Consider the following 22,274-nt stretch of genomic DNA (forward strand, 5'->3'; position numbering starts at 1 on the left):
CCCATCTCACCAAAAGTGAGTCTGGACACCATATGTATGAACGTAAAGCAGTTTAAATGGATTAAAAATGACGTTCTTTCAGGAAGTTTTCAGTAATTATGTGTCATTATGCTGAGGCATCTTATGGTGCGTCAGAGAAGAAGATTATCTCTGTGGCCCAGATGAAGTGTCTCTCCCATGTTATCAGGCAAAATGATTAGATAGACCATGTTAGTAGAGTTGTATGAATGCAAACCCGTAGTCTTACTCTCTTTTCTGCTAAGGTGGTACACGTAAACGTACCAACTCCTGGTTCTTCGGTAGAGGCTTCTGGAAGTCTATAGAGAGATATTTGTGTGACATATCAAAACTTTACAAAATGTGAGTGTGTACTATGTGTAGAATAGGAAAGGACTGACATTTGCTACTGTGCCATCTTCTGGCATTCTATAGTTAGTAAGGGCACATTAGTAAAGGGACATTAAAGTTGTCTTCTAGTAAGAGAAAACCTTGCTAGAATGCCTAGTTAAGTGCAGAATGTCCTGAATTAAAGATACAGCAGTGTTAGTTTAACTAGTAGCTTCATTATCTCCTTTTATAACACACTGATCCGTATTATACATCCTCAGGCCCGATTCTTCCTGGTTTCGGCTGCTCATAATATGTGTTTGCCATAATTGCTCTTTAATGACATTGGTTAGTATAAAATGATAGGGTTACTCTGCCAATGCGACTGTCATAAAGAGCTGAAAATTGAAGCTCTTTCTGGTTTGCTATTTCACTTAAATCAGCATAAAAGTAAGAAGAATTGTCATCAGAAAACTGTGCTACTCAGAAGGACTACTTTTAATGAAAAGCTGGCTAAAATATTGCATGTATAATAGGAGGCATGCAAAGAATAAATATATTTTCCGAGACACCTTCTCTGGCAATTAAAAACATATTAAAAACACTCAAGAAATGAAAGATGCATAGATACTTGGGAATTAACAGTTGCTATTGTGTTAAAAAATATATGTGCAGGACATTTTTTTTTTAGAAAAACAACGAAAACAGTAATTGGAAAGCTAATGGAGACAAAGAAAAGTCAAGTGCCTGGGTGTAAATATCTCTTTTTAAAAATTGTACTTCTAATCTATAGGCGCTCTGTAAAATATCTTTAACTGTTGCACCAAAAAATTGTGAAAGTTTATATTAAGTTTAATTAGATTTAAATAGAATTCATTATTTTTAATGGATTCCATTAGTGAGGTGAAGTCATTATTTGGGATGTACAATTGCAAGTAGCAAAATAAGCTAATTTTTGGCTTCTATTTAAAGATGGCTTACGCAATAAAGGGGCTATTATTAAAAGTGCTGTTAAAAAGATTTTTTCGTTAAAGGAAGGGTAAACACCAACATTTGAATTGTAGCCCTAAATAATATTCCCACTTTTTTATATGAAGCAGACTGCTTATTTTCTACAAAGGAAGGGTGAGGGAATTAAAAGGAGAAGGAAGGGGGAGTAGCAGGGAGAAGGAGGAAGGAGGAGGAGGAGGAGTTTGAAATAGGTCATTACATTTCTCACCTTCTTGGGTTTTGTGTTTTGTGTTTTGTTTTGGTTTTTTTTTGCTCCAACGTTAAGCATTCTGCATCCCACATGATGGCTTTGCACAAATTAGTGTTTATTGTTATCAGTGCTTTTTTTGTAAAAGAAAAAGGTGCCAGAACTCACACGTTATACAACCCACCTTGCCTACCCTACAAGGTTCCATCCAAAAAAGGTGCCGGAACTCCGTTCCAGGTGTTCTATGAGAAAAAAAGCCCTGATTGTTATACTTTGACAGGACAAGCCCTCTTACCAGATTACAAAGTAGAATATAGATCTTAAAATCTAACAGAAATACCTGAAAAAATGAACCTCAGGAGTTCTAAAATTGTACATAGGTGACAGTTCAATGAATTTCAGTTGTAAAAAATTTACCCCTTCTTTCTGAACTGGATGAGTCCATTATGCAAATTTCCACTGCATTGACCAACAGTACTTTATATCAAAAACTCTCACTAGATATTATGAAAGCAGGGACTATCTATCCATGTGGATGTATGTTAACCTGTGCATTGCCTTTTATCTGCAGAAAGCAGCTGTCCGTAGTAAGATTATCTTCTCCCTGAAAATTTCTCCAGTCAATTAAGAATCAATGAAGAGAACCTCTGTAGACAGAAAAGGATTTCCACTGCAGATAGTTATTTCTTCCTAAAGATGGCGAACCTTTTAGAGACTGCGTGCCCAAACTGCAACCCAAAACCCACTTATGTATCGTCGGGTGCCGGGTGGACATGGCCCATTGGATGGGCGTGGCCCACTGGATGGGTGTGGCTGCGGTGGTAACAGCAGACTGGGTGGGACTAAAAAGTTCAATCAATCAATGCCAACTTTGCGAGATCTTTTTTTCCTATGAGAAGTTGAAATTGAATGATTGATTGAACCTTTTTTTTTGCACACGGCAGAGGAGGCAATATAATGGAGCAGGGATATTGAACTCTGAGATGTAGATGAGTTATTCTCTGTGTTTCATAAGGTCTGACAAAGGCTCTACAGACACTTACCATCATTCTTATGTTACGTTGCCATGACTCTGTAAACAGTTTTCATAGTGTCTTGTTTCAGAGGTATGATTATTCTTGCATTTTGTTCTATATGCAAATTTTATTTCGCTTTTGACTGTACGAAGCATCAGGGAAAATAGTATCTTCATATTTTCTCTGTTTCTTTTTTTTTAAAGGACTAGTAATGTTACTTTTTTTATTTATTCAGATCGCATCCAAGATTTAGAAGGATGTGTAGGTACTGCAGATTTCCATTTTCTTGTTGCCTTTTCTTCCCAATCACTGGCTCTTCTCTTCTTCTCTGGAGAACACACTGTTCTCTTCTAGCGTTTCTTCTCCAACGTCTCCCCAAACACTGAATGATTATTTATTTATAATTTATTTTATTTAAGGCTTGAAAGGCTGAGGGCTGTGTTGGAGAGAATTATGGTGTAAACTGAGAGAGCCAACTAGATTTATCTTTTGTTTCCTGACCTTGGTGGGGAAGTTTACCTTAAATTTTCCGTGCTTTAACTGTCTTTTAAATATTACATTTTCCGGTGCAACTTTTGTACCTTCCACTGTCAAAATGGGAAATTTCACCACCAAATTTGGGCAATTGTATTGCTGAAAACCAGTCATTGAATTGAAAGGTCTACAAAAAAAAAATTGAGGGGCTACTACATTGAAGTCGGAAGCACCTTGACGAGGCGCTTCTGGGTTGTGAAAGCATCAGCTGATGACATTGCCCGGTGAATGCCTGGTTGGGGGCTCCTTTCATGTCCCTGTAAATTTTCCCATTGAAGTAGTACCTATCTTATCTACCTATCTACTCATGGACGCACACTTTCAAACAGCTACGTCAGCAGCCTGGAGCAAGTAATGGGAGCTCACCCCATCATGCAGTCAAACTTGGGTCTTGAATGCAGGCTTGTTAATCGTTAGTCCAGCGGTCAAAGAATGCTGACTGGTGGCCCCCAGGGGGAGGGCGTTCTCTGTGGGCGCGCCGGATTTATGGAACCATCTTCTGGTCGAGCTCCGGATGGCGCCTGATCTCCGCTCATTCCGGCGTGATCTTAAAACCCACTTTTTTGAACAAGCTGGCCTGGCCTGATAGGTTGGGGTTGGGTTTTATAAATTGGTTTTAATTTTAATTTGTACTAATTTATTACGGGCATTGCTATTTAATTACTTTTAATAATTTTTAATTTTTGTATCTTGTTTTATTATGTATTGCCCTGTTCACCGCCCTGAGTCCTTCGGGAGAAGGGCGGTATACAAATTAATTAATTAATTAATTAATTAATTAATTAAATAAATAAATAAATAAATAAATAAATAATCACGTGAGCTGAAGAATGGCTGTTGCTGTCCTACAATGAATGAATTAAAAATATAGATTCTATCCATGGTTTTATTGATCTCTCTGGAAGTCTTACATGTTGTTGTTGTTGTTAGTTACGAAGTCGTGTCTGACCCATCGTGACCCCATGGACAACGTTCCTCCAGACCTTCCTGTCCTCTACCGTCTTCTGGAGTCCATTTAAGCTCACGCCCACTGCTTCAGTGACTCCATCCAGCCACCTCATTCTCTGTCGTCCCCTTCTTCTCTTGCCCTCAATCTTTCAGTCTGACATAGGTCATAGTTTGGAAAGGATATTTTTAACAGTAGTCTAAATTCTGAATTTGGGTCTGGTCATACGCTATCTGTGTTTAAGGAAGGATTCTATAGCCTTTTGCCTATATAACCAAACGGAGATTCAAAATTATGTTTCCTCCCTCCCCCCAAGGCTCATGGAGAAGGTTGCTAAACAAGGTGGCTTGTAGTAGGAGAAAAAATAGTGTTATTTCTACGATATTTGTCAATAGTTTTGAGTAGGCATAATCTCGGTTCCACTTGATGGTGACTGCAATACTAAAAGGAGCTGAAATAAATACGGATTTTTTTTTCTTTGTATGATATTGCGATCCTTCAGTGCTTTATACTTTTTATATAAAAAAATCAGTTGTTAAAAAGTACATTTTTTAAAAAAAAACATGATTTGAAATGATATAAGTAACATAATTGAATATTCATATTAATTTTTAAAAATCAGTTGCCCAGCCAAATGCAAATAAAAAATGACTGGAAACAGAACTCATAAAATGTCTGTTATGGAAGGGATTTTTTTTATTTTTTTTATTTTTAAAAAAGTGGAGTGGCAATTGAGCTTGGATACAGAGAATGGATAATCAATATCCCACAAGCTAGAAAAAGTGCTCTGCTTCTTCCACTAATGGCTTATGATATCTTTTTTTTTTCCTTTCTAGGCAATGGTATTTGGAGCATGAGACACTTAGAAAAAAAGGATTAATTTGAAATCTGTAGTGGAAGATCAGTTTCAATTAAAACTACATTTGAGCTTTCATGGGCAAGGAGCTAGTCAGCTCTAAACGCCGTGGTGGCATGCAGTGAATAAAAAGATTCCTTTACAAATTACTACCTTGTTTAGAGATTCCATAGAATATTAAATTATCCCAGCTAATAAATATTTGCTTCTTCAAAAATGGGTTAGGTATAAATTAATGCCTCCCCATAGTTTGAAACTGTATGCTAATTTTGCTGTTAACTCTTTTTCACTTGGAAGATATTTGGCATTGTATTCTGAATATTACGCACAATAGTTGTATACTGTAAAAAAGGGATGGGAGAATTGTCCTTGCAGTAAAAAAAAGCAGTTAAAAAAGAAGAGGCTCATTCTTTACAAATATTGTAATGACTTATGCCAAGAATGCAATTCAGATTAAAGTCACCATTTCGTAATTCAGGTTGGTCTCTTTATTGGTTGAATCATTGCTACAAATATTATAGTTCAGGGGTAGGCAACCTTGGCTCTTTTAGGACTCGTGGACTTCAACTCCCAGAATTCCTGAATCAGCTGATTCAGGAATTCTGGGAGTTGAAGTCCACGAGTCCTAAAAGAGTCAAGGTTGCCTACCCCTGTTATAGTTCATTAAAAAAACAACTATACAAGCAAATTGTACAGATCCAGTCTGGTCTAGTGATTAAGGCGCCAGAGTAGAAACCAGGAGACTGTGAGTTCTAGTCCCATCTTAGCAATGAAAGCCAGCTGGGTGATCTTGGTCCAGTCACTCTTACTCTCAGCCCAACTCATTTCACAGGGAAGTTGTTGTACAGGAAATAGAAGGAAAGAGTAGTAATAGACATGTTCACCGCTTTGAGTTGTTTGTAAAATAATGATGATGATGATGATGATGATGATGATGATGATGATAGCAGGATATAAATAAAATAATAATAACTGAATTATTTTTATCTCTTTGGAACCAGGGGCATATGGTCCTGAGCATTGGGTTACTTCAAATGCGGATTGTGGGAGAACTCACCAGTCCCCAATCGATATCATAGATCACCAGGCACACATTGGGGCAGAATATCAGGAAATACGCCTGGTTGGCTTCGATAATGAATCTTCTAACAAGACTTGGATGAAAAATACTGGGAAAACTGGTAAGGATTGCTCTGTTTGACTGTTCATTTGCTGGGCTTGATTGCTTTCCATTTGTCATGACTTCTAGCCTGCTTCTGGCAGCCACTGACACAATGAAAAATGTTCAAGGAAAGTTTGGAAGGTGGTGGTAGTAAGCCCTGAGCACCACCCCAATGCTATACACTATACTCATGCATTGGATTCAGTTTCTGTAGATAGTACTGAAATTCCTTCCATAGATGAGTTTCCCTATGCAGTGGATGATTAAATGAGCTTTATGTAGATCGTGTTTTAGAAAGGTTTGATGGCCAACTGCACTAGGGAAGGCAGCTTTATCATTGAACAAGGTGGTGTCCCTTTTGCACTTGTATTTTATCTTTTGTTTCAGACAGTATTAACCTTGTGAACTCTAAAGCTTCCTCCTTCCGTTATGTATGCAAGACGGACAGTGATTAATATTTTTATATTACTTATATGTAAGGGTGTAGGTCTGTACATATGTTGTATATATGTTGTATATAGTATGTTTAAATGTGTGTTATGTATGTGTACACTTTGAGAGCAAGCAACTAAATTTCATTTTTAATGTGTGCCGTTGTACCCACAGTAAAAAATGACAATAAATGTTTATCTATCTATCTATCTATCTATCTATCTATCTATCTATCTATCTATCTATCTATCTATCTATCTATCTCTTCTGTTGTACTTTAAGTATCCTATGGCTTGTCCAACTGGCTGGGTGGTTGCTCTATATTGCCATCTAGAGGCTAAAACAAATTCTGCTGGACCAGAGATCCTTATACTTTTCAATCTTGGGACCCTTTCCTATTTTTTTTTAAAAAAATATGAAGGATCCCAAAACAGCTTTTTTTTGTATGGGCTATATTTATTTACCTTATTAGAAATGAAAAATGATACATTATTTATTTATTGACATGTGAAAATAACAATGTGATACCCATTGGGTATCCTGTACTTATAAATAAAATACTTTTCATGAAGACAACTTTATTTTTTTACCAAATAAAAACTATAATGAGAGGCGTGGCATTGTTTTACACTTATTTTCCAATATCTTCAATATCTAGCCAATCATTTTGATTTCAGTAATCTCTGAGAGGTGGACCTTGAGGGAATTTGCAGGGGTTCTCAGAGCGCTTTTTTAAAACAAAACAAAACAAAACACTGTGCTAGAGCAATATGAAGTATCCAAGGAAGGATACTTTCCCTTCACAGTAGAAATTTTCAAAGGCTCCAGAGACTGCAGGAGAGCAGGGCCCTCTTGCATGACTTCCAGAGGGTCCAGAGGAGAGAAAGTCTGGAGAGAAAGTGCCATGTGACTCTCTCTCTGTCTCTGTCTCTGTCTCTGTCTCTGTCTCTGTCTCTGTCTCTGTCTCTCTCTCTCTCTCTCTCTCTCTCTGTCTCTGTCTCTCTCTCTCTTTCTCTCTCTCTGTCTGTGTGTGTGTGTGTGTATGTGTGAGAGAGAGAGAGAGAGAGAGAGAGAGAGAGATGCCAGCAGAATCAAAGAAGGCATGTTCTGAATTCTTGACATGACAAGCCCCAAAGATTCACCGTCACTGGCCTAGAATCTCCCAGGATATATCTAGTAGGTTAGAACAGGGGTCCCCAACCCCTAGTCCATGGACCAGTACCGGTCCGTGGCATGCCAGCAACAGGTCCACACAAACAAGCAAAGCCCCATCCGCAGGATGCAGGCAGCACAAAAAACCATGTACCCTCTGGTCTGCGGAAAAACCTCTCTCCGTGGAACTGGTCCCTGGTGCCCAAAAGGTTGGGGAAACTCTGGGTTAGAAAGTTATAGCGTTAGTTTGTCAAGATTCTGCCCATTAGGTGAAAGCTAACAAGCAATTGGACTCGACTGGATCTTATAATTTTGTCTCTGGGCTTGGGCATGACATTAACCGTTATTAACTGACGGCTGCTTGCTCGGAGCCCAATCTGTGTGTTATTTTACTCATTATTTATATGATTTATGTAGCTGCCCATCTCCCATGAGTGACTCTGTGGTTTACACAGATCAGAATACACAGAATACACGCAAACACCATTCCTCCCATATTGTAATAATGCTTTTATAAGCTTTTTAATATTGGTGTATTATCCTGGGACTCATTGTGGAAATCTATATCCAAATATGTAAGGCAAGAAAAAGCTCTAACTATGTTAACAAGCTTATGCTGCAAAATAAATTATAGTTCATTTATTAACCAGGGTCTGGAATTCTGAAAAGGAACTGTTTATGAGAAGAATCCTTTAAGGATTAATAAAAATTCAAGAGGAACATAAGCAACAACTTCCTAATAAACTGGCATTTTTATTTGTCCATATGCCATGTTTTTGTAAAGACTACGTTTATGTAGTAATTTATTTCTAGATGCTACTATTAATATCCTATAGATAGCATACTTTTCATAAATATACTTGGTCCCCCAAAATATTATTTGGAAAAGAAAAACATGAGTTCTGCAGCCCTCAGTACCAGCTTTGTTTACTTTTCACAGATCTTAAGGCTATTTTTGTAGTGTTAAAACTAAAACAATAGAAGATGCACATTTTCATTGACAAATATACCGTAGAGGATACCCTGGTATCAATCAAAAACATACTTTGCAGCTTATAGTATGAATTCATAAGTGAGCCCCATTGAATTTTATGAATGTCAACATTGATCTTAATTTTAACATCGGGTAGGTTGTGTGGAAGATAAGTTTCACTGAAGTGAGTCGGGAATTTCTTTTGAGAAGGCAGGTATTTTATGGTTGCAGTATAAACATTTAGTACTCAAACACATCTTTCAGAAGTTATGTAAGTTGTAAATCATGTGTTTAAAAGGTAAGGATATATAGTGCAGGTCATTAACTTTACCTTTTATTTCATTCCACTACAGTGAGTAGTGTTAAATGCAATAAAGAAGTAAGCTTAAAAGAACAGATGTTTTGTGAGTTTCTCTAAAGCAGGGGTGTCAAACTGCCGGCCCATGGGCCGGATGCTGTCATCTGGAAGCCACGCCCACCCCATTGCCAGCTATCCATGCCAAGGCAATGCTTTGTAAAGCTTTTATAACCATGCACAAAGTAAGAAATGTAGGAAACTACCGGTAATTCATCAGTGAAATGCCCTTCCTGTACACCTGGCATTACCTCAGTGAGCCTTCCCAGACACAGGCTGTGCCGTACTGCACATCTTATAAATTTGAATACTATAAATTCATAAAGTCATTAAACATAGCATTAGCTTGGGTATACAGATGGCAAACCTTGTCATCTATTTATATGTTCAAATTAGATATATATAGAGATATGCAGCCTCTAAACTTGATTCTGTCTCTCCCTCTCCTTCTCTCTCTCTCCTTCTCTCTCTCTCTCTCTCTCTCTCTCTCTCTCTCTCTCTCTCTCTCTCTCTCTCTCTCTCTCTCTCTCTCTCTCCCGCTCGCTTCCCATACCTTCAATTCTGGAAATGTCACTTGTAAATGCCTATGACCCCTTTGTTGTCTGCTTTCACCATGTGGAATCTAAAAGGGAACTGGAGGAAGGGAAATCCATTTGTGTCATCAGAAGACTTTTTGAAAAAATATTACTTATTTAGTTGAATCACTTCAAAAGACTGTCCTATTTATTTTCCAGTCTCAAATGTCACCCAGTCATGTTATGTCCTTTTATCCACTTTCTTTCCCTCTATCTCTCAATTGTGCAACACTCATGTATCTTCATTCCATTTAAAACTTTTGGCTCAATAAAGATCTCCTTTTTTCTTTTTTACAAAACCAATGTATTGATACCTTCTTCCCCATACGATGTTGTTATGGTAGCGCTTGTTCCCCAAAGAGAATTTATTATTTATATCTATGGTTGCATAGGCTTCTCCCCCTATCATTCCTCATAGAAACCTTGTATGAATCGCACTATTAAGAACAAGCTCATAAATGTTTATTAACAAGAAGCCATGTTGTGCTGAATAGATTTACTCCTAGGGAAAGAAACATTACAGCCCTCACTGCTAACTTCTTTTCTGAGTTCCATAAATTTGGAACTTTATTCTTGCATTTTTCCCTCTGCATAAAGATGGGCACCTTTATTGATCCTGTCATGAAGGAAACCATATCCTATATATACAGACTGAAAAACATTGGTCTGACTCTGCTTTATTTTCAGTCAGTCAATTACACAACCCAAACAGTCACCTCGAAGCGAGATGGGTAGCAAACAGATCTAATAGATCTGGAAAGGAGATGTGTACTCCTAAAGTTAGTAGAAACAATTGCGGTTGTTTTCTTTTGTTTTTTAATCGTAGGCCAGGGCTTTTTTTCTCATAGAACGCTCAGAACGGAGTTCCGGCACCTTTTTTGGATGGAACCTTGTAGGGAGGGCAAGGTGGGTTGTATGACATTTGTGAGTTCCGGCACCTTTTTCTTTTACAAAAAAAGCACTGATCGTAGCAGACGGTTTTCTGCTGTAGTCAGAAATAACCGTAGCTGTCCAGGCAGTGGGTCACACTTTTCTATCAAATCTTGTGCAGTAGAATTTTAATAGGGGGATTATGAGGCAATAATATAATCATAGAGTTGAAAGGCACTATTTAAACCTTTCCATTGAACCCTCTGGCAGTGAAGGATTCCCAAATGATGACAGGGAAGTGTTTAACCTCCACTTAAAAACATCTAGTGAAGCTGAGCCCACCATATCCCTGGGTAATTGCTTCTCCTGTTGAGCTGCTCCTACTGTTAAGGAGTTCTTTTTACATTTAATCAAAACTTGTCTCCCTGCAACTTAAATCCATTATGCCATGTCCTGCACCCCGCAGTGATAGAGAACATATCTTGACTTTCTTCTGCATAACATCTCTTTCAAATATTTGAACAGCGCTGTGGTGCTGTCCATCAGTCTTCTCTTCTCAAGGCAAAACATGTTCCAAGTTCCTTCAGTCCTTTTTTTTCCCTAAAACTTTCTAGTACTTGAAAAATTGTGTGTGTATATGTCTATAAATGTGCAAGCCGTCCCAGTCAATTAAGGCTCTGGGTGGTGAACAAGAATGGAATAGTATAACATAATAAATAAAATACAATAAACAAATGCAGAAAACAAATGGAACTAAACATAATAGCCAAGGTGATCTCACCAATGAAGGATAAATTGGCACAATTGTTTCCCCTGATTTGGAAATTATCACTTTTGTTGATGTAATCTAAAATTGTACTTGCCTTTTTGTTGCAACATCACAATTATGTTAAGCAGAAGATTATGTCAAGTCCTGCCTTGGACATTGTCCTTATTCAATGATTCAGGTTATGCAGACTTGAGATTCTAAGAAAATCCCATTTGGTTTAGAGAGTTTTTATAAAAATGTCTAAGCAATCCAACATAGAGCAAAAGCCTTCTGCCGATTGCAGTCTGTGGTTTGGAAGTGCCTAGAGCAGAATTTTTCAATCTTGACAATTTCCAGGTGTATGGACTACAACTCCCAGAATTCCACAGACAGCATGGCCATTGTGAAATTGCCAAAGTTGAGAAACACTGGCCTAAAGGTTTAATTATACACACAGGACACATCAAAATCTGGTTTGGTAGTGTAGTTATTTGCAAAGTGTGTTTATCTGTAGCAAAGAATTGCTTCTTTCTGGTTCTCTTCATTACACACCAATCCTGCAAGTTTGTTTTGAAAGAAGCTCTGTAGAATAAATAATGTATTTATCTTAACATCTCAATAGTATTGTATTACATGAGGTAACAGAAGGAACACACTTTTGGATCCTTGTAATATCCATACAGGTAGCTTTTGCTTAAAGACGTTTTACCATTATTCAAAGTTTACAGCCTGTAAAGCACCACCAATCATCATCGGTGGTGCTCTACATTCTTCCCATGGTTATGTGACCATATTTTGGGTGGGTCAGCTTTATAAACCACTGTAGTGTTCCACATTCCTGTAACAATGTTTTGCTATCTTTTTTCCAGTTTCTGGCAAAAAAAACACACCAAAAAACCAAAAAATGAATGGGTTTTCTCAATGACCGTGGTGTTCACTTAATGACTCCTGTGAAAAAGTCCAGAAAATTACTTCTAGTCACAGGGGTGCCTTGATTTAATGATTGTAATTATGATTGTAAGTCAAGGGCTACCTGTACTGTATTTAAGGCAGAAATGGGCTATGAGCCGTACAATTAAAAACATATTTTTGCCCTCTAATGTGGAGCTCTAAATTTTTGAGAAGACGAAGGCTAAAAAGCAAAAAGAAAATATAGGACACTAATACATCCCTTCCCTTAAATCAACCAGTCCCCCTCCTCTAAAATGCCCAAATCCCAAGATACTTTAAATATGCCAGAATAGTTGTTTGGGACTCTATACAGCTCTAGGACTATAGATAGTTCACCTTTGACTTTTCAGAATTGACTTTATAATTCCAGTTAATGATTTTAGCTCACCAACTTCTATTATTTTTTGGTATCGTACTTACATTGTGGAAGGTTGGAAGATAACTATCTCACAGGTTCTGATTCCATTTAGGACTAAAAAAGATGCCCAAGATTAGGTCATCCAATTCCTTCATCTTGATGGGCTTCAGTAAAGCTATTTCTGTTAAATGCTAAAACCTATTAAAATGTAATAGCCAATACTTGTTCAAGCAGACAGTATTTTGCTAGCCTTTTGTAATAAGCAGTTCAAAATAACAGATTATCCATAAAGAACCATTTCCCAGGCTAAGCAATCACTCAGACAAATCTAAAGGAAAAAATGGTTTTAAAAATAGAAAATTTGATCAAAGTGAGAGGTTACCTTTTTATTTTCCCTAACATTTTTAAGAATAGGGGTTTTCTTTTTAAAAAAAAAAAGCACAGCAACTATATTAACAGACAAAATGCATTTAAAAGCTATATCAAAAAAATATTTCTAATGTTCTGTGAAGTTGTTCAAATCCAAATTGTGTAAAAATTGGCAAATAAATAAAAAAGAGATCATTTTATACTCCCATGTGATGTCGCCATTATTGGATTGTTTAGTTTCATTTACAAATTCCTATGATAAAGATAGATGATTACAATAAATACACCGTTAATGAATCCAAGTTCTGATTCTGACTTATACATCAAATAGGTTTTCTAGATTACTAGCAAGTAAAACTTGCCATTATAACCAGGCCAAACTTACTTGGATTATATTAAAAACAAGCAAAAGCATAGCACATGGGCTACAATTCATTCATTTCAGTGCTTTAAGGCTTATGACAAAATTTAAGTATATAAAACACACTTATAAAAAGCATTGAACTATTCTGATGTTCCTTTTCGTTTATGAGGTCATGTAAACCTTTTGTTCCATTATTTTTCAAGTTTTTATAAAATGACAGAATTATGATTTTGACAAAACAAAATACTATTTAGACTTGGCAAACAAAATTCAAAATTTCTGGACAGTTTTTTAAAAAAATTATGTGACTATACAGGTACTCCAGAGATAATGTTCACATAATTTCAGAATTAAGATTTTGACAAACAAAATAATATTTGGACTTGACAAGCAAAATTCAAAATTTATGGATAGTTGTTTTTTTTAAAAAAAAAATATATATGCCTATTTTCCAGAGATAATGTCCACATAATTTATTTTAAAGGTATGATAAAAACTGTACAGGGGGGCCATGTGTTAATTTTTCATTTTGTCCTATTTTTCTGTTTGGTTCACCCTTCATCATTTAAGGGCTTTGAGTCTACTAAGCTGCAGAATAAAAAACCCTAAAAAATTAAAACTGAACATTAATATTATCTCTTCTGAGAAATCAGCTACTTTTTCTCAATTTCCTTTTTTTCCATCCCACAGAGGCTCAATGACCATAGAGTAGAGAAAAGTCAGCCAAAATTGAGAATCAGTGTTCTTTACAGACATTATAAACCAAAGGATTATTCAATTTAATTCAGGAATGCAGTCTGATGTGCGGTTTCTGGCCCAGGCAATGGCTGATAAATACAAAGAAACATTTGGAACATCCCAAGTTCCAAATGTAGAAATATATGATTGGCTACAATGAATCTGGTTGTCAGACTAACTTGTTTTCATTCCTCACATCCTTCTCCCAGAAGGAAGAATTCAGGAGACACACTGTGACTGTCACTCATCAAAAGTCAACTCACTTGTCAAAAAAAAGAGGACAGGAATTTGGAGATAGGTGTCTGAATTTGCTTTTTTCTGGATTTTCATTGTTTTTTTCCTTGTGTCTCACGTCTTCTTTAAACTGGAAGATAGGACCTGTCACACTAGTGATCTTTGTAAGAAAATCCAGGTGCTTCTTTTTTAAGGTATATAGCACAATAAAAAATTCTCCAGGTAATCCGTGCCACTTTTAATACACAGAATGATGCCTGACGGGTATATCTGCAAATAGATTAGTGCAGAACTCCAGGAATATTTCATGCCTGTAAAATATTGGAGATGGTGTTACTAGAAAAAAAGAGACATCCAAGATCCAAAATGCAGGCACATATACGTAGGGGTGTGTGTGTGTGTGTGTGTGTGTGTGTGTGTGTGTGTGTGTGTGTGTGTGAGAGAGAGAGAGAGAGAGAGAGAGAGAGAGAGAGAGAGAGAGAGAGAGAGAGAGAGAGGGAGGCTGCAAAATCCAGTAAGAGATAACTGTAAAATGAGCAATTAGGTGAACATTTCAGATTATACATACTCCTAATTATCCTTTTAATTATTAATCTAAAACAAGTAAAATGACCCCTGACAGAGCCATAAATGATTTAGCTATCATCAAATATTTATATAATGCAGCTGAATCTCGCTGTGCATTGTAACAGATTCAGAGGAGCCTATATTCTTGTGGGATTGTCCATTTGTCACATTAAAAAGAAGGGGGGGAACCCTCTTTAAATCTTATTTTGCTTCCTAGTACATGTCACTTTTAAAAAGAAAGGGGGAAAGAGCTCTCTTTAATTGGCATCTTTCCCCCTCATCCATGTTTGTACATTTTAATAGATGTTTGCATTCTGACATAGAAAATCTGCAAAAATGCTGTATTAATCATGACCCGCTCCATTTCCACACCAAATGTTTAATACATTTAATTTATAATAGAATGATTAGCTTTGTTTTCATTAGTGAAACAACACAAATATTCTTAATGTTATTCTTAAGAAACCAAACTGGATTCAGATAAGCCAAATGGCATTTCAGCCTATGCAATAATTATATATGAGCTTTTGTTATTTGTGGACTTGTGTCAATATGTTACTCCTACTGGTCTTCAATGTTCGGAAGGTCTTGGGTCAAAGTGTCTTTCAGAATATTTATTTGTTATGAAAACATTTTTATAGAGAAGCTGTTGTAGAAAAGCTCAGAACTAACTCATGTTTGTTCTTCATTGTACTGTCTTTATCTAAGACCAAGATCTAGATAAAGCATGTCTTGGATCTAGAAAGTCTGCTAGCAAGGAAATGATCCTGGAAATAAAGGGGCTGTCACATTATTTGTTTGTTTTCTTAATGAATTAATTGTAGGTGCTGTTGGTACATGCAAATGTGTACCTAATTGCCAAGAGAGAGCAGGTTTGGTGTAGGTTAACACACCAGGGTAGAAACTGGGAGGCTGTAACTTCTAGCTCTACCTTGGCACAAAAGAAACTGGGTGACCTTGTGCCAGTCACTTTCCTTCAGCCCTAGGAAGAAAGCAATGGCAAAGCACTCCTGAAAATCTTGCCAAGAAGTTGCCAGGACTCAACACTGACTTGAGGGTACCATGAATCAAACAATCAGATTACAGTCCAGATTATTTAGATTGTACAATTAATATTTATTTATTTATTTATTTATTTATTTATTTATTTATTTATTTATTTATTTATTTATTTATTTATTTAATTTATATACCGCCCTTCTCTGAAGGACTCAGGGCGGTGTACAGGGCAATAAAAATAAGAATACATTAGTTAAAATAATATTAAAACCCAAATCCATCAGGCCAGGCTGGCTTGTTCGAACAGATAAGTTTTTAGATCACGCCGGAAGGAGCGAAGGTCGGGGGCCATCCGGAGTTCAGCCGGTAAGCGGTTCCAAAGGATTGGTGCACCCACCGAGAATGCTCTCCCCCTGGGGGTCACCAGCCGACATTCTCTGACCGGTGGTACCCTGAGGAGGCCCTCTCTGTGGGAACGTACAGGACGGAGGGAAGTTGACACCGGCAGTAGGTGCTCCCGTAGGTAATCCGGACCCATGCCATGTAGGGCTTTGTATGTCATCACCAGCACCTTGAATTTCACCCGGAAGGCAACTGGAAGCCAGTGCAGCTCACGGAGCAGAGGTGTAATATGGGAGTATCGGGAGACCCCCAAAAGAACTCGTGCAGCTGCATTCTGTACCAGCTGAAGCTTCCGAGTGATTCTCAAGGGCAGCCCCATGTAAAGAGCATTGCAGTAGTCTAGACGAGAAGTCACAAGTGCATGGGTGACTGTACGCAAGGCATCCAGGTCCAGATAGGGTCGCAACTGGTGCACCAGACGAACCTGGGCGAAAGCCCCTCTAGTCACAGCTCTTATATGATCTTCTAAGGAGAGTTGTGAATCTAAGAGGACACCCAAATTGCGAGCCTTATCTACGGGGGGTAATAATAATAGTAAGTTGGCCAGCAAAAGCTATCATTCCCCATATCTTTTGGTACGTTTTGTCCTAATAGTATTAGTATCTAAGCTTCTTAAGTGCCATGTAGGGAGATATATCCTATGTACATCCTTTGTTAGAAGAATACTTCCAGAGATGAAATAAAGAATTCAGAACACTGAAGGAAAACTGCTATGAATAGTCTTGATCCACACTTAACAATAGCAATAGCAACAACACTTAGACTTATGTACTGCCCCACAATGCTTTACAGCCCTCTCTGAGCGATTTACAAAGTCAGCATATTGCCCCCAACAATCTGGGTCCTTATTTTACCCACCTCGGAAAGATGGAAGGCTGAGTCAACCTTGAGCTGGTTAGGATCGAACTTCTGGCAGTGAACAATGAGTTAGCTCCAATACTGCATTCTAACCACTGTGCCACCACAGCTCACTTGCCCATTTAGCTACCTTCTGGATCTATTTTTATCCCCAAATCATTGTTTCTTCCATTCAGTCTTATCTAATTGTTCATGTATGTATCATTCAGAAATTTTATTTTTAGCCACCTGCACGTATGTCTTTGTAATAACTGTGTCCCATTTTATTGAAGCACAGTGCAGAAATACACTGTAGATACACCACACTGTAGAATTCTTTGTTGCATCATTCATTAGGATGCACGCACACACAAATTAGTGTGTATGTGTGATACAAAGATCTGCAGTAACAAGATTTCTCCCACCTTCTTCTTAGGCAGAATTACTTTCTGGCTTAATTAATTCCCAAGTCATGATGGCAAACTGTTGTGTAATTTCAGTGGGACTCTCATATATAACAAGGTGCTGGAGTGCAACCTTATTTTCTTCACCTTATAATTTGCAGAAAGGGCTGAAAATGATCTGCTGGAGTCAGTGTATAAAAGATCCTCTGAGAGACCTGTTTGCTGTGTCAGATTGTTTTCTTTCTAGAGTACTCTGCCAAAGAATCTTCTCAAGTCATGTACATTTGTTGAATACATACTTGAGAAATCTAAAGGTATGCAAAGATCTGGTTGAATTAAGGGGAGGAGTCGGGAAGTGGGCCAAGGCCTCTCCCAGGTGGTTGGCTGAGATGGGAAAGGGAGAGGTAGGCAGTGCCTCTATGGTCATAAATGCGAGCAGGCTGCCAAGCCCCCAAATTTTATTAGGTGACCATGGGGCCACTGCAGCAGCTATAAATTTGGGCACAAGTCATATGTCCCTTCATTCAGCACCATCACAATTTGGAACGGTTGCTGAATGACTAGCCATAACTGTACCTGTACTTCATACCTGAAAGCAAAATTGAATTTCTGGTATTAGAAATATTAGATCCATTCCTGCAGTCTTCTTGACAAGATTTTTTTAAGAAGTGGTTTATGAAACAATAATAAATGTGAAGCTGATACGTATGGCAAAGAAAGAAAAATCAATCTTGTTCCTTTTTTCATTTCTTCTCTTTACAGTTGCCATCCTTCTAAAGGATGATTATTTCATCAGCGGTGCTGGATTGCCAGGAAGATTCAAAGCAGAAAAAGTTGAATTTCACTGGGGCCAGAGTAATGGATCTGCTGGCTCAGAGCATAGCATCAATGGGAGAAGATTCCCAGTTGAGGTTGGTCAAGAAAAGTGAACTTATTTTAATGAAAAAAAAATTTCTTGCTTTGATCTGAGCTTCTTATGAAAACGTGTGGCACGATTTGTGTACCTTTTGTTTTTGCACATAAGAAGTTATTTTACTGAAATTATGCTTCAGAATGAAAGAAGATCCATGAGGACATTTAGTGGATATTTAATTTTACATCCAGAGAACTTCTCTGCAGCAGGATCACAGTCCATTCCTATACAGAAAAGAGCCAGATAGTTATCCTTAAAGTTTGGAAGCTAGCAGACATGTTTAGAAATGTGAGAGTATGTTGGTAATATGTTTTTTTTAAAAAAAATACCTTTGACATAGATTAAACGACAGAAAAGAGAGTGAAATTTAGACACAGGATGACTTAATGTAACTGATATTATCTGTGTTAGATACAGGGAGGCGGTTTATCCAAAAAAGACTCAAATAATCCAGCGTTCAGTGGTAAATTGTAAAAGCCTATTATGATAAATTCCATATGATTTTGGAAAGAAATATGATGTGGAGTTATTGCAGAGACTAGCCTGGGAGCTGGGTTTTAAACTAATGAAAGTTTCTGGAACAAAGGCAGCCACTATAGTAGTAAAGCCTGGAGGGTCCCAGCAGGTATACACAGTTTTAAGGTCATTTCCTTGCAGGAAGGAACACAGTTCCCTTGTTCCTATCATCCAACTATCCCAATTGGCATTCCAATGGAAAAGGACTTGCATCCTTCCTCTAAGAATGAAAGATGTCAGCATGGAAAGCTACACTGTTTTTTGTTTGTTTGTTTGTTTGTTTGTTTCAGACCAGCTTTTCTCCTGCCCCAAATCTTGCTTATATTACATTCAGAAATAAGGTATTAGGCCTTCCCGCTTCTGGGTTTTGCATGATTGCTGACCCCGGAAATCACTGGATGTTTTTAAGAAGAGATTGGACAGCAACTTTTAAGAAGAGATTGGACAGCAAAATGGGTCTCCTGCTTGTGCAGGGGGTTCTTGGTTTCTTGGTAAAAATGGATTTGGAAGGAAGGAAATGACAATAGGAGGGAAGGAGGGAAGGACAAACAGGGAGGGAAGGAAGAAAGGAAGGAAAGAAGGAAGGGACAATGGGAGAGAGGGAGGGAGGGAGAGAGAAATAGAGAGAGGGAGAGAAAGAGAGAGAGAAAGAGGGAGATAGAGAAGGAGAAAGAAATAGGGAGGGAGAGAGAAAAAGAGGGAAAGAGAGAAATAGAGAGAGGGAGAGAGAAGGAGAAAGAAAGAGGGAGGTAAATAGAGGGAGAGAGAGAAAGGGAGAAAGAGAGGGAAAGAGAGAAAGGGAGAGAGGGAGGGAGAGAGAAAAACGGAGAGAGAGAAAGAGAGAGAAAGAAAGAGGGAGGGAGGGAGAGAAAGAGAGGGAGAGAGAGAGAGAGAGAGGGAGAGAAATTAAATTAGTAACATGGTTGTTTAGTGAATCTGGTTCCCCCACTAACTTTGCTTGTCAGAAGGTTGCAAAAGGCGATCACAAGAGAGCTGGATACACATCCTTATTTTCCTTTCCTTGGCAATATACACCAGCCTTTCTCAACCTGGTGCTTTCTAGTATATTTGATGGCAGTTTTCAAAATCCCTCTTAATTAATAAGATTAAACATTGGCTAATCTTGGAGTAGCCTTCTCCAATCTTGTGACCTTCCCTATAGGTTGAGAAAGAAACCTTTGTTCCTTTTTTTGTACTTCAACCGGTCTGGAAAGTAGCACTGATTGGGAAACCAATCCTTTCTAGCTGAATAATAATAATAATAATAATAATAATAATAATAATAATAATAATAATAATAATAATAATAATAATAATAATAATAAACCTTTATTGTCAAAGTACAACATGTGTACATTGAGATTAGCTGAGCCTCCCCCCCCGTGCTCTCTCCCCCCAACACACAGTGACAACAAACCCTCCATCCTACCACACCATGTGAACCAACTACACCACACACCGGCCTCCCAAGTCAATTCTGCATAAGTTCACAGAGATTATGTCCCATTTAAAAGCCTAACAGCCCACGGATAAAAGCTATTTTTCAGCCTGTTGGTACGGCTGGCTATACTCCTATATCTCCTACCCGATGGTAAGAGAGTAAAGAGGTACCATCCAGGGTGTGAGTCATCCCTGAGAATTTTCCTCACTTTTCCAAGGCAACGAGCCCTGGCGATGTCATCCAGTGGTGTCAGGGGACAGCCCACAATGTCTTGTGCTGTGCTCACCACCCTCTGTAATGCTTTCCTATCCGCGGCTGTCAGACCAGCATACCAAACCACAATAACCATACGAGAGGACGCTCTCTATAGTAGACCGGTAAAAGAGGGTCATTAGCTGTTGTTCTACCCTGTTCTTCCGCAAGACCCTAAGAAAGTGAAGCCTCTGTTGGGCCTTTCTAGCCACCTGAGTTGTGTTAACTTTCCAGGTCAGATCTTCACAGAGGTAGACTCCCAGAAATTTAAAGGATTTAACTTAAACTCTAAGGGTTGGGTCTAGTGATCTGGCAAAGAGAAATTTCCAGGTTGGAGAGAATCATTATGTAAACCTAGTTAATTTCTTTGTTTGTCAAATTTAGGTACCCCCCAATCTCACTCTCAGAGTGACTCTGGGTAATGTACAGTTACTTCCCAAAGCCTTTAAGTACATCCGTTTGGCAACATGGGAAGAAATAGTTTCAGATTAAATTCTGAAGTAGAGACATATGCACATTCTTCAACTTCTTTGTACTGTATCTGTTGTGTCTCAGCTTCATTCTTGCCCGCAGTAAAGAGGTGAATCTATCCAAGCTGGGCCAGGTAATCTTCTGGCGAGTAAAATTATTCCTGAGAAGCAATTGCCAAAATTGATCGAGAGCCAGTTTGGTCTACTGGCCAAGGCACCAGACTAGAAACCAGGAGACTGTGAGTTCTAGTCCTGCCTGAGGCACAACTCCAGGTGGGTGACCTTGGGCCAGTCCTTTTCTCTTATTGCTAGAAAGGAGGCAATGATAAATCACTACCAAAAAACCTTGCCAAGAAAACTGCAGGGATTAATTTAGGCAGTTGCCTGAGTAAGAAACTGGCTTGAAGGCACTTACATATATAATAAATATTTAAAAAAATTAACTGACTGGCACTAACTAACATATTGTATTTTACGGTAAAAGAAAAAGCCTAAAATCAAGACATAAGCCACACAGAATACTTAAAATAGCAATTACGATAAGCAAAAATAATGAACTGCATTGCCTAGCTCACACTCACCTCTTCTTGAGGAATATTTGAGGCTCATTTGTGTTCTTTCTTACCAGGAAAGTTAAATGTTTCTTTTCCAAAGTCAGGGAAAAGAGAAGGTCCTTAATGGCTTGATTGTCTGCTGCCTACCCCTTAGCTCGTTCTGAAACTGAGCCCCAGATATATTCTGGATAAAAGTATTCTGTGCAACAACTCCAAACTTTCTAGCATTATTGGGTTGTTGTTGGGTTTTTTTTTTGAGAGAGAGAGAGTTCAACACTGCAGGGTCTGGTTGTGCAGTGTTAATTATATCACTGTGAAAACTTCCCTGCCAATCAGAGCCTTGCCAAATGCCAGAGGCTAAATTTCTAGGAAACCCATCGAAAGGAAGAAGCATCAGCATCCGCAGTGGTCCACAGGCACAGATCAAAAACATTTCCAGACTGCCCATGAGAACTTTACCCTCCAGGCTTGGCAGTGGCTCGGTCACTGGAGCACTGGAAAACCAAATGTGCTGCAAATCTAATGGGGAAACCAGATGTGGATGGTATGTGCCAGTTCCAAAGAGGCTCCACTGGGAGATGCCAATAAATCTGCTTCAGCTGCAAAGGGTTTCTCTCCCCCCCCCCCCCGACCTTAAATATAGAGCTAATATGGACTGCAAAACAGAATGCTTGCCGCAGGAGTGGGCGGGAGACCTCACCAAATTTGAAAACTGATTGGAAATGTCAGATATAAGAGAGAACCTTATTGTTTGACCATGT

General features: G+C 38.2%; 1 protein-coding gene across 1 annotated transcript in view; it reads left to right on the forward strand.

Annotated features, from left to right (window-relative positions):
- PTPRG (protein tyrosine phosphatase receptor type G) overlaps window positions 1-22,274 on the forward strand; it is a 716,833-nt gene that overhangs the window by 388,147 nt on the left and 306,412 nt on the right. The window contains exons 3-4 of the mRNA XM_083356115.1: window positions 5,879-6,058; window positions 18,130-18,278. Of these exons, the coding sequence (XP_083212241.1) occupies window positions 5,879-6,058; window positions 18,130-18,278 (329 nt within the window). The remainder of the gene's footprint in view (window positions 1-5,878; window positions 6,059-18,129; window positions 18,279-22,274) is intronic.

This window comes from Vipera ursinii, assembly GCF_947247035.1.
Source record: "Vipera ursinii genome assembly, chromosome: 2".
NCBI lineage: Eukaryota > Metazoa > Chordata > Lepidosauria > Squamata > Viperidae > Vipera > Vipera ursinii.